Source organism: Neoarius graeffei, chromosome 6 (assembly GCF_027579695.1).
Source record: "Neoarius graeffei isolate fNeoGra1 chromosome 6, fNeoGra1.pri, whole genome shotgun sequence".
Lineage (NCBI taxonomy): Eukaryota > Metazoa > Chordata > Actinopteri > Siluriformes > Ariidae > Neoarius > Neoarius graeffei.
Window position 1 is genome coordinate 40,355,418 of NC_083574.1, and position 25,841 is coordinate 40,381,258.

A 25,841-nucleotide genomic window follows, 5' to 3' on the forward strand; every position below is an offset into this window, starting at 1 on the left:
ACACCCAAATATTCCTCCATAATTGTTAATACTTAGCCATACATATTTGGAAAGGGAGGATGGAAGCTGGAATCTCTTATCTCTGTTTATGTACTTCATTTATTAATTTTTCCCACCACTCCCTCCCTCCCTCTGCTACCGTCTTCCTTCCCCCACTTCATCTACTCCTGTTATACCTGGGCATCTGGGATGGCGTGGACAGACCTACCCTGTCTGGCTGTCAGGTGGGACTGGCGTTGGTTGGTGCCATTGGGAGGGTTGATGGGTCAGGGTTCCCCTTCGGGTCAGGGTCCCAAGGTCCTCTCAGCGCCCCGCCCACCCCACGCATGCACTCTGATACCTGCCTATTCTTGGTATTGCATAGCGCGCCTTATCCTCTTTTAAATGCTCTACACATTAGGAAGCACACACCATTTGCCCACCTTCAACAAGAACAACATGATAGACTAGGGCAGGGGAGGAGTGCATGTGGGAAACCTCTGCAGGTGCTTCGCTGCACTCCTCGCTTCTTTTAATGCAAATACATTTTAGAGGAGGCTTATATCTTTGATTGTATAGGGTGCGGGGGGCGTGTAGGTGGAGATCTGGGCAGGTTTTCACCCTGCACGCCCTCTTCTTTTAATGCAGTACACTTTAGAGAAGGCACACATTCTTGTCATATACCGTCATATATATAGGATAGGTAGGGCGTGTTGTGCGGAGGTTATGGGGGGCTGGTGTCGGTGTGTGGGGGCCTGGAGCCCTGCCTCATGCAGTACCTCCCCCTCCCCTCTGTCGTCCCATAATGACTTAGCTTGGGCAGGGGCGGCTGGCACCATAGCCATGAACAGGTGCTCAGGTAGTCATCGTAATTAACTATTAAAGAACTATTATTTTTAGAATCACTATCTATAAAAAATTTACTAACACAAAGGATTAGCAAATAAAATAACACTCCCCCCCCCCCCCCCCCCCCCCCATTATGATCCAGCTTCTTTCTCCCTGGCCCGACACTAGACCAGCACTGCTTATATACACTCACACACACACATGCTCACTATCACAAACTCCGCTCCCCCCCCAACATACACACACTGTCCCTCCACCCATAACTCAAGGCCCAAAACCCCTCCAAATCCCCCCCCCACCTACCCTCCTCCATCTCACATGCACATTCATTACCCCTAACCAACCCCACCCAGCCTCCCCTATACAGCAATTATAGCTCTTGTTTATCTCTGTCGAATTTGTCTCCATGTGTCCTGTTACATCTCTCTGTCAACATATAGAGATCTTGCAGTCACGTGACCGGAAAGTACACAACCGCCATCTTGTCGGTCAAAAACACCGCTGAATACTGCTGCACTCGTGTACAGAATGGATCAGTTTCAACCGACGGACTACACGGCTCATTTTTCTAATGAACAGATAACTAGATGTATGTCTAAAATAAACGATCTACAGATTTGTGACCCTTATGGCTTACCGGACGGAGTTTTCACGACCGGATTTTGAACTGCCAGCGGAATACCCGGACGTGTATAATTACCTCATTAACTTTCCCTCGCTGTTCAGTGGTGAAGCACTGCGTGCCTATAAATCTCTGGACAGTTATCTTTACAGAAATTCAGGATTTGTCAGCGACTCAGATGTGGCATCTTGTAAACAAGAATCCTCATTGGATGGGTAAGTCACTTAAGTATTGAGTATAGCACTGACCAGCCGATTATAGAATAGAATAAGGTAATTCCAAATCGTCCGTCTTGTTTACATGGATGTGGCATTGGAGAGATAGAGGCTTGGCAGTGGAGATTTGAGTAGCTGTTTTCTGAGCTTAGTCAACAGGCCGGCTCTGCCTGTAGCCTCGCTTTTGCTTCCGCTCCCGGCGCCGCCTCCTTTGCTTTGCTTCCGATAACAATCCACGGAGACCCCGCTGGTCTCGCTATCTCGTCCGGAATGTTTTTTTTTTTTTTCTCTCGTCCGGAATGTTGTGCATGCGATGAAAATCGCTACAAACCGTCATTTTCTGCTGGAAACCAATGTCCAGTAAGTCCATACGGTTGTAGTGGATATTGAAGTCCGGTACAGACGAACAACACGCAAAAATACACACAAAAACCATAAAAAACGTGCACAGGTAGGGAGAGCTTGTAGCCGCAGCCATTGTAGTAGAATTGTATATAGTAGGGTTTTCCAGAAGAAAAGGTAGAAGTAAAAGCAGAAGTAGAACCAGAAGTAGAAGGCGGAATATGGCGTTTGACCGACAAGATGGCGTCTGTCACAATCTGGATCGGCTGTGACGTCACATACAAGTGCTCCATTAGTAGTACTGTCCAGCCTTTGAAACTGTTGTTAATGTTACGTCAGTGTTTCTGTTGTATGTCATGTGTATGTATTAATTTGTTTCATTCTGAAAAGAAAAAAAAAAAAATTAGGGTACGAGTCGGACTCGAGTACTGCAAGCCTGATTCGAACCATCACTGCTTGCTTCATGCTGTAAAGAAAGGGTCCTATCTGACATTCCTAGAACATCTTTCTTCTCTGATATAAATATTTCCACAACTAAATATACCTGCTCTTGAATGCTCAGTCAGTGTCATAACTGCAACATCACCTCATTCTGAAACATACAGGACTTGTCGCATTTTATAAAGATACCAACATTTCCAAAATCAGATTTCTGGTTCTCAGAGTGCCTGTTTGCTGTGACGCGTGCAGTTGTATGTATTTGAATCGTCCTGCTCTCTGGATGTAGGTGCACATGAAGGAGGTGATGTCTGCAGTGTGGGTGCAGGGCTTGGACCAGAGCTACCTGCAGGAGCAGATGGTGGCAGACCCGCTCATGAGGGAGGTGATTGGCGAGTGCTGCATGGAGTCATTAAGAGGCGCGGCGCAGCAAGGAGAGGCACTGCTCGCTGCCTTCAAACCCCGTGGCTACTCCGAGTGCATCGTCATTGCAGGGGGTGAGGACAGGGTGTGAGTATTGGAACAAGCCACAAAGAGCATACAGAAATATCAGGGCATGCTGCAATGGAAAGATGAAACATTGAAAGCCAGTCAAACCTGGATTCACTCTGATCACGTCCACTACTGGAATTGACAAAAGGGTCCAGATCTCTGAGTCGACTAATAGGAACTCATCTCATCTCATTATCTGTAGCTGCTTTATCCTGTTCTACAGGGTCGCAGGCAAGCTGGAGCCTATCCCAGCTGACTACGGGCAAGAGGTGGGGTACACCCTGGACAAGTCGCCAGGTCATCACAGGGCTGACACATAGACACAGACAACCATTCACACTCACATTCACACCTACGGTCAATTTAGAGTCACCAGTTAACCTAACCTGCATGTCTTTGGACTGTGGGGGAAACCGGAGCACCCAGAGTAAACCCACACGGACACGGGGAGAACATGCAAACTCCACACAGAAAGGCCCTCGCCGGCCACGGGGCTCGATCCCGGACCTTCTTGCTGTGAGGCTACAGCGCTAACCACTACACCACCGTGCCGCCCTAATAGGAACTGTTATTTTTAGTGCTGTCAAGCGATTAAAATATTTAATCGCGATTAATGTCGCGACTGTCATAGTTAACTCGCGATTAATCACAATTTAATTGCACATTTTTGTCACACGAAAAACCATTGTAATTCTCTTACCAGCATAAAAAAGTGAATGGGCTTGTTTTGTACCAATGTTTTTCTTATTGCAAAGCATAACACGTCTTGACACAGCCACTGCTAACTGAAACCTAAGCTGAGCACCGTGGCTCTTCATCCCGAGACTAACAAGAGAACCATGAGTGAAGTGATCTACTGCTTGAGTTAGTCTATCAGAGAGACAGGTTACACAGTGACGGTAGGCTTGACATGCTTGATTATAATATAAAGTACACTATTATATTAACTTTAAGTTGTTCGTTGATAAATATTGCATTGAATCTGATCTTTACTGTTTCAGCTCACTTAACACATTTTGTACTTTTACACTTTCTGCCTGTTGATGCGTCGCGCTGTCCAATCAGAGGCGGCCAAATTTGCATATTACAGGAAGGATTTCTGGGATAGCATTGAGTTTACAGTTCAGAGGGATCTGGCTTCTTTAGACGCTGTCTTCTTAAAACTGAATCAATATTTAAAAAGAGCCAAATGAGCCAGTCTTTTGAACGGCTCTTTTCAAAGAACGGATCACAAAGATGCGGATCCCATCAAAGAGCCATAAATCCCATCTCTACTAGCGCGCCCTGCCCGCGCTGGTTCTTTGAGGGAGGAGGGCAGAGGACTCTGGCTGTGCGGGGCGTGGCTAGCTACTATCGGTTTTCTAAGCAAAGTCTCTGTTCCAAGTTCCTGGCAGTTTCAAAAGCTTATGAAAAACCTACATCATGTCACAGAGCGTTAATCTCGCGATAAAAAAATTATCGCCGTTAAAATGGAGTCAAGTTAACGCGTTAATAACGCGACATTTTTGACAGCACTAGTTATTTTTTTTTTTAAATCATTCATTTATGACATTTTAATAGGAATAACATAGTGTGATGGGGCAGCACGGTGGTGTAGTGGTTAGCACTGTCGCCTCACAGCAAGAAGGTCCGGGTTCGAGCCCCGTGGCCGGCGAGGGCCTTTCTGTGTGGAGTTTGCATGTTCTCCCCGTGTCCGCGTGGGTTTCCTCCGGGTGCTCCGGTTTCCCCCACAGTCCAAAGACATGCAGGTTAGGTTAACTGGTGACTCTAAATTGAGCGTAGGTGTGAATGTGAGTGTGAATGGTTGTCTGTGGCTATGTGTCAGCCCTGTGATGACCTGGCGACTTGTCCAGGGTGTACCCTGCCTTTCGCCTGTAGTCAGCTGGGATAGGCTCCAGCTTGCCTGCGACCCTGTAGAACAGGATAAAGCGGCTAGAGATAATGAGATGAACATAGTGTGCTGTTCTAGGAAAATAATCCATGATGGGATGGTATGTTGTGGTTTGATGCAGTGAATTACTGTTCTTAAATCAAAGTTGATTATTTTCCTTCGACAGCACATCCTGAAGTTTTATTTTTTATTTTATTTTATTTTTTTTTATTATTCCTCTTCTACTACAGCATTTTAACACTGATTTGCATTTTTAAAAATTTTACAGAATGCCACATTGTACTTTTTAATTGTTTCAGGGCTCAACATTAACGGTAGTCCGACTGTCCGGGACAACCAAATGTTTGGTCCAGACAAGTCCAGACAGCTGCATCTGTCTGCCTGACATGACAAGTTGAATATTTGTTGAAAATCAAGCATTACATCAATAAAGTTCTAACAAAACTAGTTCAATCCCCCTCGGTGATCCAGCCATGTTATTGTTTACGAAATTCCGGGGAAGCCAAGTACAGCAGGTTCGTGTGTAAAAATAACCACGTCGTAATATCTGTTTATAAATTATTAGACTCTGAATTCATTGAAATCGGAGAAATGGCGATCAAATACCTCAATGAAATAAATATCTGTGGTGAGTCTTCATTTAATTCGGACATTTATTGTATTTTTCTTTTGTGTGGTTCACGTTAACCATCACAAATGTCGTAAAACATTTCGTAGGAACTTTACGACAGTGCCGAACTCACTCACTTTTTTTTTTTTTTTTTTTTCATTCACAGCGTGATTCTGTCCTAGCCTGGGAAATCCCATGCTGCTTTGCACAATCGTTCCGATCTGAAAAGACAGCATGGAAACTATGGTCTAAAGGCTCGCCTGAGTTAGGGAGCCAATCAGAGAGTGGGGAGGGGTGGAAAGACGGTGACGCGTACTACTCGACAAACGGAAGCTTGTAGTTTATTTGGGACTGTTTACGGATCACATTTAACATGGCGGTGAGCGATACGAACCAAACTTTCGATCAAGCTTTGTCTTGCACAAACGGCAGTAATCGTTCGGTGCCATTGTTTTCCTATTTTTGTTTTGCCTTCTCTTTCTCTTTCCTTCTCTTCTTCGTCGCTCTAACTACGTCACTGGGTACAACTGCCATGATTGGCCATGGGCTACGTATACGCCAAATGATAGACATTCGCAACGTCCAATAAACGGCCGTTGACAATCGTAAATCACACCTCCCCTACGAGAAATTCAATAGGCGGATTCCAGACCATATTCACTTGTGATATGGTCTGGTGTTAACCAGACTAATTCTGTCCCCCTTATCATATCCAACTTGCTTTCTTTTGGTTTCATTTCTTTAAATTAATTTATACTTCAGGTTTTACTGGATTAATCAAGATTTAACTTTATTTCCTCTAGAAATTCTGAATTTGGTTGAGTCGAACTCTTTTAAAACTGCAGATCAGGTAATGGGTTATGACCACATGCACCATAACGGGGTACTGGATAGTTTTTTGTTTACTGTTTTATTTAAAAACCATAAACCATGAAAGCATAATGATTATCTTGACTATATCCGCTTTTTGATTAAACTTTGTAAACCACTTTCCCTTCATTGAACGAGTAAACACATAGGAATAAAAAGGTTATGGTCAGGACAAGTGAAAAATCTTGCTGCTTGTCCAACTGGACGAGTGGATTAAAAAGTTAATGTCGAGCCCTGCTGTTTGTAGTTACAGTTAAACTATTACTTAGGTTATTATAGTGGATTGGAGCTCCATACTTAAGAGAATACGGTAATGCATCAATCTGATTTTTGATGGCTTTTGCGACGATATGATGACCATATATGAAGTGCCAGGCAACATATCTCAAACACTTGACCACCAGACAACGAAATTTGTATCATTATTTACACAAGTTAGATGGGTTTTTATTAGGGCTGGGTTCAAAAGATCGATCCACGATCCGATATCGATTCATGTTCAAAAAATACGAGATCGATTCAAAAATGTGTGGATCGATCTCTTCCAGGTGGCTATAGACCCCTTCGCATGTCTGTAAACAAACCGATCGTTGCCAGGATGCGCATGCAGCCTGGACTCAGAAACAGTGGCGCTGCCCATAGACCGGCATTATGAGCTGTCAGATTATGCCAAACAATTGTCGTTACAAGATCGAGAATGCTACATAAATAAGTTAACTCTAACAAGTGGACATCGCCTACCGGATCCGTATTTAATTAAAGAGTGGACGGACGATGTTAGTAAGTTCCCTGGTATACAATGGCCAGATATATACTCGTACCTTACTGACAAGACTTCAGTGTACACCCACGAAAAACTTCGTGCCTACTAGGGCTGTGCCGATAGACGATGCCATCGTCCATCGACGATGGTGGTCATCCATCACGATGGAGAGCCACCATCGTGATACCACGCCCCCTCCTGTCATAAACATGCATATACGGTATCATCTGGGCCTATTTAACCTAAAAAGTTGTTTTTTTGTTAGTTTAGTTAGTTAGTTTTGTTTAATATATAAATATAACATAATTATATATAAATATATAAATCATTATAAAGTAATATCCTATTACCGCTTGTTCACGTAGGCTATGGTGCAGGGACGTGCTAGTGAACATAACATGTGGTTACACAAATACAGTATGCTACTAATAATACATTTTGACTTCATTTTTTAGCCTACACTATACTTTTAATGTAAAATTTGTCATGTTGTTCAAACAAATAGCCACTATTAACGACTTCAGTCGGGAAATATTGCACCTTATCAAACGGCAGTGAAGCGCAGACTTCGGCAGAAGTCAAATAACTTTAATCTGGTAAATAGGCCTATACTTTCAGACACAAAATGGTCCACTCTAAGCCATAATGTCAAACCAAATGGAAGAATGAAGGTGATTCTGATAAATGTAAAGACAGTAAAAAAAAAAAAAAAAAAACAATATTAAATCATGATTTTAAAAGCTGGTGCAATAATTCAAACACTAATAAATTGGAAAAATTAGCGCGTTCAAGTGCGCACTAAAGGCCGAAACGCATCTTCAATTGATATGGTGTAAATAAACAATGAGTAATAGCTTAAGTGTAGTTTCTTCTCATAGTTTGAATACTAGTCTTTCATTGTTAGAGCAGATTAATATCTTACCGTGACCAGTGAGTGCTCGGGGAGGTTCATTTCCACCTGCGCTTTGCGCAGCTCATTTCTCCGAAGCCAGCTGTGCGCAAACTGCTCGGCAAACTCCAAACGCTCGGTCTGTACTGGCCCTCTGTTGCGCAAGCGAGTTGGTTATGGCCAGGTTCAAATTGTGCCCAAAACAACTTAACCACGGCCATTTCAATTGCCTGATGGCTGTGACAATATTCGCCCCGTTGTTATGCAGGCGATCTTTTTCTCCTCTATTTTCCATTCGGCAAGTGTCTCGCGCAATGCGTCTTCTAAATTGTCCGCTGAATGTGTCTCTGGCACGAAACTCGTCTGCAGGCATTTGGACTGCATTGCCCACTCTCGGTCCACATAATGTACAGTAACTGACATATAGGGCATCATGTTGCAGCTGGACCACATATCCGTTATCAAGGCCAAATATTCCATCACCTAGCGCTTTTTTTTCTTTACGTGCCAAAGCCTCGGATGAGTATCTAATACTTTTAATAATAATAATAATAATAATAAATAATAATAATAAATAATAATAATGTGGTATTAAACCCCCCCCCCCCCCCCCCCCCCGCCCACGATATGATCGTCCATCACGATGTTTGCACTGTAAACATCGTCGATGCCAATTAAGGGGACATCGCACAGCCCTAGTGCCTACAAGTCTTTAGACGCATATGATTGTTATGTGCGGGCATGTACAACTTGATTAACAATGGGACATTCATATTCATTTTGTTTTAATCAAATTATGCCAGTGATGTGATGGCAATGTGGCTTTAGCTACAACAGCAAATGCCAACACTAAACAGCAATTTGCAGGAGGTGATGGCATGAAAGGAATGATAGTGTAAAGAGCGCAGCTAAGAGAAATCAGAGCTGCGTAAAAAGCGAGAGGCAGAGAGCAGAAATGAAACTGAACGGGGCGGGAGCTAGGTTAGAGCAGTCAACGTAAGTTGGCATTTGGAGTGAGGGCACACAATTTTACCTTTCCATCCTTGCTTTAAAATTGTGATTTTCGGCATACACAAATAATGATGGCACAAAATCTGGACTGCTTGAGTCAAGCGAGACCTCTCCTACAAACAAAATTGCATGCAAAGCTAAGTTAACATGCTAACAATATTCATTACATTGTGTAACTATGACGCAGCTAATCAGACAAACGTTACCAAAGTATTTTGCTACATCAATAAACGAAGACTAGAAAGAATAAAAAAGAAAGATTTAATAAATAGCCTGATCTTACCTGTGATGAAGCGGGCGCCGCAAACCTGCAAATTTTTGATAGTGCTTTCATCCCAGTCTACACGTTTGATGGCTTGTAGTCATAGACGCGGCGATTTTTTTTAAATTTTTTTTGGAATGGGTGAGATCCTGCTGGAATTCTGAACATTTTAACCCCATCACTGCTACGATTCTGACACCCGACAACACAACAACTAGGCATCGCCGAGTCTTTTTTGGGTCCAGGCTGCGCGCGCAATTTCCGCTTACGTATGAATGACGTTTACTGCGAAGGGGTCTATAGGCACTATTTTCTCGACCGCGCAAGGACCGCTATAAAAAGCGGGCGCCGGCAAACAAAACCGAAACTTAAGAACACGAGATGGCTGAAGCTGCACAGCTAAAATCACCGCCTGGTCTGAAGGCTGATGTATGGCATTACTTTGGATTCAAACGTTACGAGGACAGAGATGAAGTCGACAGAACAAAAGCAGTGTGCAAACTGTGCCACACAGAGGTAAAATATAGTGGCAATACAACCAATCTCCGCAACCACTTATCCAGGCACCACGCCGACACAGTTTCAGCTAAACCTGCGGCGAATCAAACTGCACTGGAGAAGGCATTTGGTGTTAAATTACATGCACAAACACACATGGGGCTGTTCCTGTCAATAGGGACAGTTTTTACTTTAAAGTGACAATCCAGCAATATCTAAGTAGATCGATATCGGATCGTGACCTTATGAATCGGAATCGAATCGATCCAGGAAATCTGGATCGATTCCCAGCCCTGGTTTTTATCCAGCGCTAATTTTTAATTTGCTTTTTAAAAAGTAACCTGGGATTATATAGCAACACTGTAGCAGCCCTTGGCATTAAAGCAGATACGCAGAACCTTTTATTTTTAAATCAGTTTCTGAGTGGATAGTATCTCCATCCTTGACTCTTGTATGCTGCATAAATGGGGATAAAAAATATATATTTTCAAGAGTTAAAATCGACCGCAAAGTCGAGTCACGTCTGTGTTCTCAACTCAAGCACTTGATGATAGACGAGCCAAAAATAGCATCTCACAAATAACTCTCGTTAAATCTCAATACAGCCTTGGGCTTTTGCTCCTTAAGAAGCAGAATGGACAGAGGCTCATATGGAATTAGCAAGGAGGCATAACGGAACAGTAACGAAAATGAGCATGCGAGTACTTTAATTTCTTTAAAGGAGATATGCAGAGCCTTTATTTTTAAATACATTTCTGAGTGGATAGTATCTCCTTCCTTGACTCTTGTATGCTGCATCAATGGGAATAAAAAAATATATATTTTCAAGAGTTAAAATCGACCGCAAAGTTGGGATTCAAGCCGCCCCGCTGAGCCAGCCCTGAGTACGTGACGTCACAGCGGGAACCGGTTTTAAGGCCGAGGCCTTTTACAGCTATAGACCAAAGTCATATAAATAAAAATTTATGGTGAAAGTAAGAAATAGCGTTACCGACTCGCTCAACTAAGACTGATTTGACTTCACTGATTGTGGGTCGACTCTCATTAAAACAGGATAGGTGTTATAACTTCTGCAACATACATGTACATGCATGCATTTTCACTGATAAAACGTAAAAGGCTAATTAAATAATCAGATGAACTGAGTCAATCACATTCTGAAGCAAATTAAATAATCTTATACCGGTAACTTGAACACACAATACAAGTTACATGGATTAATCTAAATGCAGGTAAACGAGTGTTGTTTTGTATCCAAATGAGAGTCGGAGCTTACCCGTCTGTGTTCTCGCTTCTTGAAGGCCGATCTTGTGGCCGATTGTTTTGAGACAATCTGACTTTCAGTTGTTTATTCAGTTCTCCGTTCATTCGCTTCTTCCATGTAAGGGCGAGTTATTGCTGCTGAGGCAAGCATTTCCAGCGGAGAAATCAGACGGCTGCACCACTCATTCTCCATTTTCCCCATACTGAGTACTCCGCCATTACTGCTCGGCTCAGGCAATTACTAAAACCCGCGACAGAACAGGACGTCACCGGTTTTAGCAACAACCGTGGGGAGGTCACTGCCCGAGTGATATGTCCCGTCCCGTCCCGGGTTTAAGCAACAACATTCGGCTCACACTTCGGGAGAACTGGTGCAACTGAACTTGCTTTCCTTTTCTTGTAGTTTTCTTTTCCTTTAATTGTTGGTACTGCACTCTCTTTCAATACGGGCTTATAGCCAACGCTCCTCAACAGATCAGAGGTTTCATACGAGTCTTCTGTAAAATGTGCAGAGGAGAGACCACTTCGTAGTCGCCCAATGTGCCCGTTAACTTCTCGCAAAACGCGTCCAAATCTTTGCAGTTTGAACATTCTTGGGCCATGAATGCAACGTAAATCCACCTTCTGTCGTGTTGCTGCACCCGCCAGCAACACATCTACGTGGCATGGTGATAAATTAGCTCAAAATGGAGGCTCGGAGTTGCAGTCAGCTCTGTGTTTTAGTATAGCGGAAATGGCGATGAGACCGATAGACTTCCTGCAGTGACGTCACAGATGTCAAGGTCATTCACTCAGACCGCTACCTATATAAATCATTTTAATCGTAAAAATGACTATATTAGATTTATTGTTAACGCTTAAAACTATTCCTGTGCCATTCTTGAGGTCTCAAGGCATTTATAAATGAAAAGTGAGGCCATGGTTCTGCGTAAGAACAACAGCAGAGAGTCTCTGACAGGTGCATACGTGTGTTCTTTCTCTTGAACACAAGTATAGCATCAAACACCATACAACGTCCAACGAGCATCGTGAAAACTAAAGAAAACAAAAATAATTACCATGGTTGTAAACAAATACGGTTTTGCAGAGCCATGTTTACAGACTATGCTGTGAACATTACGCACCTTGCTCCGCTCAACCAAGGGTACAAACCTCTACAACAGGGGTCATCAAACTGCGGGCCGACTCCGGCCCGCCACCCCCCTTTGACCGGCCCCCCAGCCCCTCTGCCCCCCACCACTTGAACTGGCCCTATGAGGCAATCCCCAAAAGTGGTCATGGCCTATTTTTTTTAAATTGCTTTTTGGCAAATAACAACATGTCTGCATCTTGTATTTTGTTGATTTTATCAATTAAAATTGATATTTAGTTATAAAATGAACTATTCATATTTTCCGAATTTTCGTCATATGCTCGCGATCAAGCAGTGACAGGCAGCGCACGCGCAGAGAACTGTCAGTGTTCAGGACAGCAAAATGGCTAGCGGTAAGCGAAAAGCTGACAGAGTGTGCAGAGTTTTTAAAGAACAGTGGACCACCGATTATTTTTTTGTTCAGTGTAAGGACCGTGCAGTTTGTCTTGTATGTAAAGAAAGTGTGTCGGTTTTCAAAGAATATAATCTGCGTCGTCACTACGAAACCCGCCACAAAGAGTATGCTAGTTAGCGAGGGCAAACGAGAAGACAGGATTCGGAGGATGAAATGCGGACTGGCTGCACAACAGAATGTATTCCTTCGCCAAACCCAGATCAACCAGGCTGCTGTCCGAGCTAGCTCACCTACTAGCTACCCATGGAAAGCCGTTTACTGATGGGGACTTTGTTAAAGTATGCATGCTTGCTGTGGCCGAGGAGGTGTGTCCCGACAAGAAGGATGCGCTCAACGCGGTGAGTCTCTCCGCACCTACTATGACCAGGCGAACCAAAAATTTGGGGGACACCGTGTATGACCAGCTGAATGAGAGAGCGTCAGAATTCGAGTTTTTTGCTTTGGCCATGGATGAGAGCAGTGACGTGCAGGACGCAGCACAACTGCTGTGATCTATTGATCTATTGCTCATATTATTATAATTTCACTGTTTTTTTTAAATGTATTTATTTTATAGGCCTATTTATTTGACCTTTATTAAGTGCTGCACACAATTATTATTAATATTATTAATAATATCAACAGGCCTACCTACAATTTATAATTTTCCACTCACCTTTGCCAGTGTCAATCACCTCAACTAGGCAGATGTTTCTTACCTTGACAGCTTTGATGTTATTTTTATTAGAAAATAAATAAATGGAATATCTGTGGTATTTCAAATTAAAACAAAGTGTGAAGACTCGATTACTACTTTTGCAAACCACTAGTAAAGATAAACAAGTATGTGCCAGGAATCAAGTGTTGATATAGTAGTGGGGGGGATATAGTAAGTGGGGGATATAGTAAGTGGAGGATATAGTAAGTGGGGGATATAGTAGTGTGGATATAGCAGTGGGGGATATAGCAGTGTGGGATATAGTAGGTGTGGATATAGTAGTGTGGGATATAGTAGGTGTGGGATATAGTAGGTGTGGGATATAGTAGGTGTGGGATATAGTAGGTGTGGGATATAGTAGTGTGGGATATAGTAGTGTGGATATAGTAGTGGGGGATATAGTAGGTGGGGATATAGTAGTGGGGATATAGTAGGTGGGGATATAGTAGTGGGGGATATAGTAGTGTGGATATAGTAGTGTGGATATAGTAGTGGGGGATATAGTAGGTGTGGATATAGTAGGTGGGGGATATAGTAGGTGGGGGATATAGTAGGTGGGGATATAGTAGTGTGGATATAGTAGTGGGGGATATAGTAGGTGTGGATATAGTAGTGTGGATATAGTAGTGGGGGATATAGTAGGTGTGGATATAGTAGGTGGGGGATATAGTAGGTGGGGATATAGTAGTGTGGATATAGTAGTGGGGGATATAGTAGGTGTGGATATAGTAGTGTGGATATAGTAGTGGGGGATATAGTAGGTGGGGGATATAGTAGTGTGGATATAGTAGTGGGGGATATAGTAGGTGTGGATATAGTAGTTGGGGATATAGTAGTGGGGGATATAGTAGGTGGGGATATAGTAGTGTGGATATAGTAGTGGGGGATGTAGTAGGTGTGGATATAGTAGGTGGGGATATAGTAGTGGGGGATATAGTAGGTGTGGATATAGTAGTTGGGGATATAGTAGTGTGGATATAGTAGTGGGGGATATAGTAGGTGTGGATATAGTAGGTGGGGGATATAGTAGGTGTGGATATAGTAGTGGGGGATATAGTAGTGTGGATATAGTAGGTGGGGATATAGTAGTGGGGGATATAGTAGGTGTGGATATAGTAGGTGGGGGATATAGTAGGTGGGGATATAGTAGTGGTGGATATAGTAGGTGGGGGATATAGTAGGTGTGGATATAGTAGGTGGGGGATATAGTAGTGGGGATATAGTAGTGGGGATGGCTGTGCCAGGCTAGTAATCTCTACTACACAATGAGGCCTGCTGGTGGTCATATTTGTCTGGGTCATACAATTCTATGTTATATAGCTGACCCGACCCCGGCCCCCCATCACAGTCAGGAACGACAATGTGGCCCCCAGAGAAAAAAGTTTGGTGACCCCTGATCTACAAGTTAACCAAACGTTAACAGAGACATTTACAAGTCTCGTGCTAAACCACAGTTCAACCAATGCACCGAACACAAACAACACAATAAACAGCGCACTCAGACTTTACACCGTGCATGAATGGCATGAGGATGACCAACAGCTTTATAACATACCGTGCTAAACCTCAGACAGAGGCACATGGTGAATATAAACACAGCAGTGAGTGTCTGTAGCATAATAAATACAGCTTCCTGGGCTGTAATGGCTCCGCGCGTAATGTGAATTGCAGCTCTGGCCAACACTTACACAAACATTTTACACTCCTCAGGAGCTCTGCTTTTAGGCAGTGCCTAAATATATATATTAGCCATAAACAGTTATTCACCAACAGTCTCTGTTTTATTTCTCTCTTGCAGTTGATTTAAAAAAGAAAAAGAAACCTGGTTTCAACATGGTCATGTTACAGAGAAACCGTAGTAAAGTGCCAAATCGTCTGTCCTGAAGAATTTCCTGACTTTACAGTTACAACACATTTACATCTGTACTTCTGGCACTGGAGACTGCTTGAATAATCCTATTTAATCATCTACCTCACAGAAAACTTCAACATGTCAATAATTATACAAGTTTTATATGCATGTTTAAAATTAAGCTTTTTTTTCGCGGTCCGGTTTCCATCAAATCCTGTGCTCTGATTGGCTGGCGACTCGCGCATTCACAACAAGCATAGTAGCAATTTTTGTCAACATTTATCTTTTTTATAAGATTTATTTATAAGATTTTTATCAAAAATCTTGTAAATTTTTGCCAGCATTTCTCAGTATAATAGCATTAATTTTACATCATGGATAGCAATAACGACAGTGTTCACAGTGAAAGCGAGTTTTACTACCCTGAGGAAGAAGAAATAAAAGAAAACATTTCAGGAGAAAGCTAAAAACCTGTAACTGTTGCTAACGCCGAGCAAAAACATGGCTGAATCCTGAATGACTCCTATTTGTATAAATAGGGCACTACATAGGCGGCAAAATGTAGTTGTTTTCCTGCCATGGAAGTGCACTTGTATACCGAGGAGGAAGCCATTTGCATTACAGCCGTGAATGAGGATTCAAAATGGCGGCTCGGCTCGGTTTTCCCTTTCGGGCGCTCTCGTTTTCTGTTAGAATTTGGTAAAGAAAATAATAAATATATTATTTACCAGCTTAAGGTCGGTCCGTATGATGAACTACCGTGACCTCGGCCTTAAATAAGACCTCGGTCACGGTATTTCATGATATGGACCTCCCAACTGGTAAATAACATATATATGTATTGCCTCCTGTCTGGAAGTCCCTGTGTCAGTTACTACAGGATACTAGAACAACTAACAGAGCAGTTGGTTTGGAAAATTAATCAACGTTTCATTCTGGGCCAGAATCAAGAGTTCATCAGTGGGTGGAAATTATTGTGCATTATTTGAAACTGATAATTTTTTTTTTTTAACTATGAAATTTTCAAATATCTGAATAATATACACAGAAATGAATACACCATACAAATTTTTGTCCCTTAACTAATCTTGGTAGAGAGCTTGTTTGTCTGTCTTTAAATGAATATGGCATCACAAAGCTACAAACCCCATTTCCAGAAAATGTGGGCTCTATCTTTTCCAAAATGCAATAAAAACAAAAATCTGTGATTTGTTAATTCACATGAACCTTTTATTTAATTGACAAAAGGACAAAGAAAAGATTTTCAATAGTTTTACTGACCAACTAAATTGTATTTTGTAAATGTAAACAAATTTAGAATTTGATGCCTTCAACACACACACAAAAAAAGTTGGGACAGAGGTATTATTACCATTGTGTTACATCACTTTTCCTTTTAATAACACTTTAATTCTATGGGATCTGAAGATACTAATTGTTTCAGTTTTGCAATTGCAATTTACGTCCATTTTTACTTGATACAAGACTTCAGCTGCTCAGCAGTCCGTGGTTGCCGTTGTCGGATTCTCCTCTTCATGATGCGCCATACGTTCTCAGTCAGAGACAGATCTAGACTAACAGCAGGCCAGTTGAGCACATACACTCTGTGTGTCTACAAAGCCATGTTGTTGTAGCCTGTGCAGAATGAGGCCTGGTATTGTCCTTGTAACAGTTCCTGATGTGGATGGAGCACAAAAGTACAGCAGATGAGAGTTGATGTTTACACACACACACTTTTTTTTTTTATTGAGCTTTTCAGCTTTCTTTCTTTCACTCACTCACACATGCGTTGTGGTCGGGGAGAGACCCCTTTTCTCTGCTCTCTCTCCTTTTATGCTCCATCCTTGTAACTAACACACACACACAAAATAATTGACAGCAGGTGGAATGACTTAGCCACTTACCTTCCCCGACCTCGCCCTCCATTCACAGACTGCTGCTTGGCCACACCCCCGCTGCCACATACCCCCACCGCCTGACTCAGGCCGGGGAGCTGTCCGGCCTGAAGCTGACCATCCCCTCACCCCCCAGACAGGACAGGAAGTCCGCCACCACCATCTGTGCCCCCGGCCTGTGGATCACCTCAAACTTAAATGGCTGGAGGGCGAGATACCAACGGGTGATCCATGCATTGGCATCCTTCATGCAGTGGAGTCACTGGAGGGGCGCGTGGTCCGAACAGAGAGTGAAAGGGCGCCCCAGCAGGTAGTATCGGAGGGCGAGGATCGCCCACTTGATGGCAAGACACTCCTTCTCAATTGTGCTGTACTTGCTTTCGACTTAGCCACTTACCTTCCCCGACCCCGCCCTCCATTCACAGACCACACCCCCGCTGCCATAGTCCTGTTAAAATAAAAATGATCTTTCCCGGAAGAGGCGTTGCCTTGATGAATATGTCTCTCTAAAATCCCAATATATGCCCCAATATATCAATGGTACCTTCACACACATGCAACTCACCCCTGCCGTGGGCACTGATGCCCCCCCATACCATCACAGATGCTGGCTTTTGCACCTTTCTCTGATAACAACCTGGATGGTCTTGTTGAATATCCTGTAAACTTTCCAGTCTTATTTTGCCTCTGTCGTAGCATTTTTGAGTGTGTTACAGGCATCAAATTCTAACTTTGTTTATATTTACAAAATACAATTAAGTTGGTCGGTAAAGCTATTGAAAATCTTTTCTTTATCCTTTTGTCAGTTAAGTAAAGGTTCATGTGAATTAACAAATCACAGATTTTTGTTTTTACTGCATTTTGGAGAAGATCCCAACTTGACTGGAAATGGGGTTTGTACATTCAGTGGCATTTTAATCATTTTCATGACATGTCTGCTCACACCGAGTGCGTTTTCTCCTGTTTCCTGTTCAGCACCCGGAAGCCTTCTGCAGTGACCCGCTGTATGTGCCCTCTTTACGACCGGAACCGGCAGCTATGGATCGATCTACAGCCCATGAATGAGAGACGACTTGGTCATGGGGTGGTTACTGCTGGTCAGTACCTTCTACAGGACGGAGTTTTATTCCTGTCCTGTTTTTATGCATAATATCAGAAACCGACTCTGCGAAATATCTTGAAACAATGATAATTTTCTTGAAGATATCTCTGTTCTCCTATGTTGGTTCTTCAGTTAAAGGCAAGCTCCAGGATTTTCTCTAACCTGGGCCCTATTTTCGCATCTCTTTGGGTCCAGATATTTACTAGGGATTGAGATCGGTCCAGTATTGAGTTAGAACGCTATAACCGGCAACTGCAAATACAAAGTAAAGCTCTTGTTTTGGCCAAAGAATCCTGACAGAGATACACCGGTGTCTGTTGACCTCAATAACTATAGAAACTGTAGAAAATGACTCTCTTACAGTCACTGCTTTAACTTTTCTCTTCTTCCGGTCTCTGACGCAGCACGTCATTCACTACCTGTAGAGGATTCCCACACGGGGCTGTTTTCTGATGTTGACAAAAGGGATCCTTTCCATGTTGTGAGACACTCACTCATATATTATCGTAATCAGCTAAATATTCAGGCATTACTTTGGAAACCGCGAATTGGCTTAGTGGTTAGCGTGTCCGCCACTCGATCGGGAGATCGCGAGTTCTACTCAGTCGGGTCATACCAAAGACCATCATACAGGGATGAAAGTCTTCCGGAAATCCGGATATTTGACAAAACTCTTGAAAATCTCCGATTTTCCGAATGGAGAAATGTATTTTTCTGATTTTTCGCGTTCCTAGACGCGGCGTAATACTTCACATCGTCCTTGCATGGGCACAGTCCTTAAATAGCCCAAACGTAGTTCATTGATTAAAGACAGGTGTTCTTTGTTAACGGCATGCTTGACGGAGCACGCAAGGCGCACCTTCAGGTGCACGTGCTAAGGCGCGCAGGACTGACACAGTTCTGCGCAAGCGCAACACAATCGCACTAGAAAGCGTGTTCAAGCTGCCAGTGTAGCTGCGGTCTTTTTAGTTGCGAATTACGGGTATTTCCTTTTGTGTTAATCATTCGCCGTGTCAAAACAAGCGAAACTTTCCTCCTTCTTTCAACGTGAAGAGAGGTCAGCAATTTATTATATATATTTTTTTCCATCAAAGTTGCATTTTGTGGCTTCAAAGCTAAGTTTTAGTGCCGTTTCTAGAACTCAACATCAAGAAAACGTGGAAGAAACAGCAATAATGGAAGAGCCGGTTTCTAAGCTGCCTAAAACTAGCAATGGTAATTATTTTTTGTTACATAATGCACTCAGGCTGCCAGTCAGTGTGTGACACACACACACACACACACACACACACACACACACACTACGCCCCTGATTTACATGAGAAATTTGGTATTCATTGGTGTGTTTAAATTTACAGACAATACGAACTAAGGCCCCGGTCACACCGCCCGAACTTTGCTGGAGCGTTCCTGGAGCGGTGAAAAAAATTCATCACCGCTCGTAACCGTTCACCACCGTTTAACAAAAGTTGGCCCCCGTTAAAGCAACGCCGTATACGCTCGGCCACCGCTGATGTTTCTCGAGGGGCCCTCCTACCGCTCCAAAAGTTTTGAGCTGCACATAATATTGCGAGCTGTGAGGAGGGGGCAATTTTCCGCCCTGGTAAAGTTCACCCCCGCTCCACCAACGCCCAGTCAAAGTTTGGCACCGCTAGACGCAAGTTCGTGGACGCTTGGGTCCGCTAGGCCAACGCAGAAATCTTGAACGCTGGACCACCGCTGCTTCGCCAGCGTTGCCCGGGCGGTGATTAAATGTTGCACAAACTTCGGTGGAGCGGTTGTAAGCGTTTTACGAGCAGACACGGGGTTGCTGGAACGGTGTCGGGCGTTGAAGCAGCTATCCATGGCGGCGATGAACTTTGGTTTGGCGTTGGTATAGAGGTGTCGGAGCGGGACCAGAATTTGGCTATAAATACGGGGAGAAATGGACCAGGAGCTCATTTGGAATCGAGCTGCCGTTGAGTTCAGACCTCATCTATATCGAATTTGCTCAAAGTTACAGTAAAACTGTATCACCATGGATGCTGAGAGACTTGCTATGATTGGTGCTAAACCAACTTTATACCCCCGCCGAGCCAAAGCCCGCATGCGCAGAACGCCGCTATACCAACGCTCGCGTCACCGCTAAACCAACGCTCGCTACCGCTAAACCAACGCTAAAGCAACGCCGGCTTCAGCGGTGCACCGCTAAGCCAACGCCCGTGTTTTCGATTTTTTTCCCATTTTGTGCGCGGTGACGAGCGTTGTCGAAATTCGGCCCCCCCTCCCTACCGTTCAAGGAACGCTCCAGCAAAGTTCGGGCCGTGTGACCGGGGCCTAATGTAAACAATTGGCTGCAACTCACATAAATCTGAATTGGAAATGTTTAGTTCACTTTAGCTTCTGCAAACGCACAACTCTACTAAAAGATTGATAAACGAGGCTCAATGTCCCCAACATTGAAACCTGAAAGCTTTAGGAACTCTAACAGACCTTTACTTTTTAACAGGACTGTTTTTGGATTTTGCTGAGTTTACCTTCAACTGTCTGATTTTTATGCCTCCGCCACCGTAAGGTGCAGGAGGCATTATGTTTTCGGGTTGGCCGGCCGTGCGTCTGTGCGTGCGTCCGTCCCGAAACCTTGTGAATGTGATATCTCCAAGGCAAATGAAAGGAATTTCACCAAACTTTCACCATTTGTGCACTTTGGGACAAACATGAACTGATTAGATTTTGAGGTTAAAGGGTCACAGGTCAAGATTACTGTGAGGTCAAATGTCCATCCCCAAATCACAACTTAATAAGGCGTGTAGTCTACCAGGCGGAGGCATCCCCATCGACGCCGCTGGCGTCAATTTCTTTCTAGTTTCCAAAATAATGAACTGTGTAGCCAGGAAAATCACCGCGTTTTTTCTAAATGCGCTCCTGAAATTTACTCATTAACCCGGGGAATTAAATTTGATATTTTTGACATGTTAATCATTAATGTACATGAAAGAAAAAGGCTTAAAAGTTATAACTTGTTTTAGTGAAAATAAGTACTAAAATGCACTAGAATGCAGGGTTTAGCGTGTTATGTTATTAAAATTTTTTCGGGGGACATTAACTACCCCCCCCCCCCCCCCCCCCCCCCCAATATCTTAGTTTGACTTTCAAAAGGGGGCAGCACGGTCGTGTAGTGGTTAGCGCTGTCGCCTCACAGCAAGAAGGTCCGGGTTCGAGCCCCGTGGCCAGCGAGGGCCTTTCTGTGTGGAGTTTGCATGTTCTCCCCGTGTCCGTGTGGGTTTCCTCCGGGTGCTCCGGTTTCCCCCACAGTCCAAAGACATGCAGGTTAGGTTAACTGGTGACTCTAAATTGAGCGTAGGTGTGAATGTGAGTGTGAATGGTTGTCTGTGTCTATGTGTCAGCCCTGTGATGACCTGGCGACTTGTCCAGGGTGTACCCCGCCTTTCGTCCATAGTCAGCTGGGATAGGCTCCAGCTTGCCTGCGACCCTGTAGAACAGGATAAAGCGGCTACAGATAATGAGAGAGAGAGAGAGAGAGAGATATTCAAAAAAATAATTTCAATCTTCAGAAGCGGCATGCAAGTGCATCACGTGCGGGCTTGTGTCACTTGCGTATGCCGAGTCACATAAAATGCTTTTATTTTGAAATGGATAAAATAAATCCCAATTCCACCTTACCTTTTGAATGTTTTTAGACCAAACTTTGTACCATCTTAAACGCTGTTCCTAAAAGCACTATCTTTCATAATTTTGTAATTCTTCCTCACTTACGGTGATGAAACAATTGGCCGAATTTCTCGACCAATCAGCATGCGTGATTTCCTATAATCACCACCGTATTTATACTAACTTACATTACTCTTATCCAGAGTGATGTACAACACGCAGTTGGGGGTTAGATGTCTTGCTTAAAGTGCATATTCTGGACCAATTTCGGTGTTTTTTAATATGAAAGAATGTCCCTTTACACACTCATCCAGAAGGGTAATTTTGCACAAGGCCATCTGTCTACAGCAGAAAAAAATAAAATAAAACACGTCTGGAAAAATCCCAAGGGAGTCTGGAGCCAGATTCGTGACGTCACCTGCGGAAGCGCCAGCAGGCTGCGCGAGCTTTGCACGGTTTCAGTGCACAGCCTGTGTAGACCAAGCGCTCCCATTTCTCTCTCATTGTCCGGTCTTTTGGAAAACGATGAGTACTAATCCCATCAAGATTGGTGTTGCTACACCCTCCTACGATACATCTGTTAACCATTTTAATAATTACGCGATAACGTTGAAGAAATTTGCAGAAAACCATCAGGTCGTTTTCTCATAAACAAACCAGTGCTGATGTAGGATTCAGAGGGAGGCGTCCCGCACGCGATGTCACGAAAATCAATGTTTGCCGGGAAATCCAAATGCCAAGTTTTTTCAGAGGCGGACCAATTCGCCTCAAATGGCTTGATTTCAACTGAATTTTTCTGGTATTGCGCAAGGTAAAAAAATTGCACAAAATGTGACAGATATTTGACCAAAGTTTAATATAAAATAGGAGAATTACATTGATCTTGCGCCTGCATTTACCCGTGATATGCACTTTAAGGGCACTTCAGCCATTCCTGCTGTTCTAGGGAATTGAACCGGCAACCTTTAGGTTCTAAACCTGCTTCTCAAACCTTTAGGCCAGGGCTTCACCATAATAGTAACTCCTAGACTACTAGCTGCAGTCCAGCCTTTCTAACACCTGCTTATTATAATGTAGCTGTAATTCCTGTCAACAGGGTTTCATGGTATTTAAATTTTTTTATTAAACAACCTCGGTTATTTGCATAGGGATTTTCTTTTATTTGCTAATACTATCCAAACTAATTCCAAAACATTCTGTTTTTCTGCATTTATTAAGTAGCTTATTTTGTATTACCAGAATAACTTGTTCGATCTGAATAGATTGGTATAAAAGTTTGAGCACTACTCTTCATTGTTCTTTTGCCATCAGGCTGCTGCCTCGTCTCAAAGAGACTTATAGCCAGACTAATTATCTAGTTGGTTATCTAGATCAGCGTTTCTCAACCTTTTTTCAGTCACGGCACCCTTCAGAAGTATGCAAATTCTCAAGGCACCCCCATATAAAATAGACGCAGTCACGCTGACCCCGGCAGTGACGTTGTGACATGGGAAAGGGGGCCGTGAGACGAATTTTGATGATGCATGAGGCGGCGATGATCTGCATTAGTGTAACTATTGTTTTTTTGGAATTTTAATTCATTTTATTTATTTCAATGTTAGAATATATAATCGGCGGCACGGTGGTGTAGTGGTTAGCGCTGTCGCCTCACAGCAAGAAGGTCCGGGTTCGAGCCCCGTGGCCGGCAAGGGCCTTTCTGTGCGGAGTTTGCATGTTCTCCCCGTGTCCGCGTGGGTTTCCTCCGGGTGCTCCGGTTTCCCCCACAGTCCAAAGACATGCAGGTTAGGTTAACTGGTGACTCTAAATTGACCGTAGGTGTGAATGTGAGTGTGAATGGTTGTCTGTGTCTATGTGTCAGCCCTGTGATGACCTGGCGACTTGTCCAGGGTGTACCCCGCCTTTCGCCCATAGTCAGCTGGGATAGGCTCCAGCTTGCCTGCGACCCTGTAGAAGGATAAAGCGGCTAGAGATAATGAGATGAGATCATTAGTATCATAAATACATACTTCAGTTTTTTTTTTTTTTTATATAACAAACCAAACCGTTTGAATATCGACTGAAATTTGAGGAAGTTACGGTCATCTGAAAAGTACATATCGCTACCAACACAATGTAATGGGTAAGCCAGCTGTCTGAGGTAAGATGGCCACCATGTGCGGACGTTCGACTTCGTTGACGGGCAACAGGGACGAGACATCTAGTCTTCTATGTAAATCTATGAACCTGCGCACACGGACTTCCTCTGTCTGCTTGACTGCACAAAGTGAGCAGTTTCATGCACATTATTTGCTCAGGAATCCCTTCAAATTAAATAACTTCCCAGCCACAGAATGACCCGTTATCCTTTGTGGGGTGTTTTTTGGAGATATTACAGAAATAAACACGTATCACAATGACCAAATTTCACAGAGAACTACATTTTCTCTGATTTAATGAAATTGAAAGGCCTTCTAGCTTTAAGAAGTGTGACGTATGCCGCTTTTCCACTACCAACGCGGCTGAGTCGGGCCGAGCCGTGCCGTGCTGAGTTGGGCTGAGTCGAGCTGAGTGGGGCTGTTGGAGTTGCATTTCGACTACAACCGCGCTGAACCGTGCTGGCTGGAAGTGGGTGGACACATTGGGTGGAGTTAGCGAAAGTGGGTGGACGTCACATGATGTCGTTAGGCGGCGCAAACAGTGACATCAGTGAGCTTTTAAGCGGTAGTCTCACGCCCCGGATAGTAAACAATAAACATGGAGGACATGGAGTCGTTAGTGTTGCTGGTCTTGGTGCTGTGGCTTGTTGTCACCGACAACGCCAACAGATACTGGCAAGAGCGTATAGATGAGGCGAGGCGCATAAGGCTTCATAATTCTCGTAATTCGTAATTCTTCTTCTTCCGGGTTTGCGGTGTTTACAGATCCCAGCGTGCTCGCAGGGCGTGTGTGGGCATGTGAGGACATGCCTCCTCACCAATCAGTGCACAGGGGAGTGTCTGCTCACGCCCCTAGCCCCACTCGGCTCGGTTTGGCTCGCTTCAGCCCCACTCCAAAACCATGCGAGTTTTGGGGGCTGAGCAGGGCTGAAGCGAGCTGAGTCGTGCTGTTCTCAGATAGTCGAAACGCGAGCCGTGTCGGGCTGAAGTGAGCTGAAAAAGGGTAGTGGAAAAGGGCCAAAAGTGTCCAGAAGAACTGCGGCTGGTTCTGTAAGATGCTCAGTAAAACCTACAGCTCATTTCCGTATAAAACTGCACTCACTGGACCTGAGACGACTTTTTTTTTAATAAGCAAAGGGTCGACACACCAAATATTGACTTTATTTCATTTATTATGGCTTACTGCAGGTTTTTTTTTTTTTAAATAAATAAATGTTGAAACATTTCATGTAATTTTTTTTTTAAGCCATTTTTGGTCTACAGCACTTCTTTACATGTGCCTAATGTTGTGTTCACATATATACCGGTACGAAAGTGGTATAACTGTATCGATACAAAGTATACCGGTACAGTTTAGTGCATCTGTCCACACTAGCGAGAAATGTTTGCGGTTTTCTTTCACGGTAGTTGAAATGCGCGTGCGCGAAATGTTTCCGTGGTTACCGAGTAACTTCCTTCCGAGAATATGGCGGATGAAACAACGTGTGTGTGCTTTTTGTTGTCAATGTACAGTCTATTTCTGGTGGTCATTTATTCAGTCGCATTGTATAAAACGCGCGAGGCAGTTGAGAAAGAAACAAAGAAAACGAATCTCCCTTTCTCCCCCTCACTTTCTCCCTCTTCCCTTCTCTTCCCCTCCCTTTCTCTCCCTTTTCCCCTCTTCCTCCTTTCTTCCCCCTTTCTTTGCTCCATGTAGCTCCATGGTCGTTTTGAGCCATTTTGACGTTTTATTTACAGCTGGAAAGCACGTGCGTATTGTATCGTATGAATAACCCAGTGTGGTTCATTGCGCATGCGCATTATATTTGTATCGATACAGAACCGCTTCATCTGTCCACACTACAGCAAAGCGCTACAGTACCGATACTGTACCGGTACGAAACCCATACATTTGTGGGTTTCGTACCGGTATAGTTACTAGTGTGGACAGGTGTTGCGGTACGAAAGTAGTTTCGTATCGGTACAAAA

General features: G+C 43.6%; 1 protein-coding gene across 2 annotated transcripts in view; it reads left to right on the forward strand.

Moving 5' to 3' along the window:
- The window catches only part of gan (gigaxonin), a 97,181-nt gene that overhangs the window by 35,341 nt on the left and 35,999 nt on the right, over positions 1 to 25,841 (forward strand). For both annotated transcript variants that reach the window (XM_060923643.1, XM_060923644.1), the window contains exons 4-5: positions 2,735 to 2,955; positions 17,961 to 18,082. In XM_060923643.1, the coding sequence (XP_060779626.1) occupies positions 2,735 to 2,955; positions 17,961 to 18,082 (343 nt within the window). The remainder of the gene's footprint in view (positions 1 to 2,734; positions 2,956 to 17,960; positions 18,083 to 25,841) is intronic.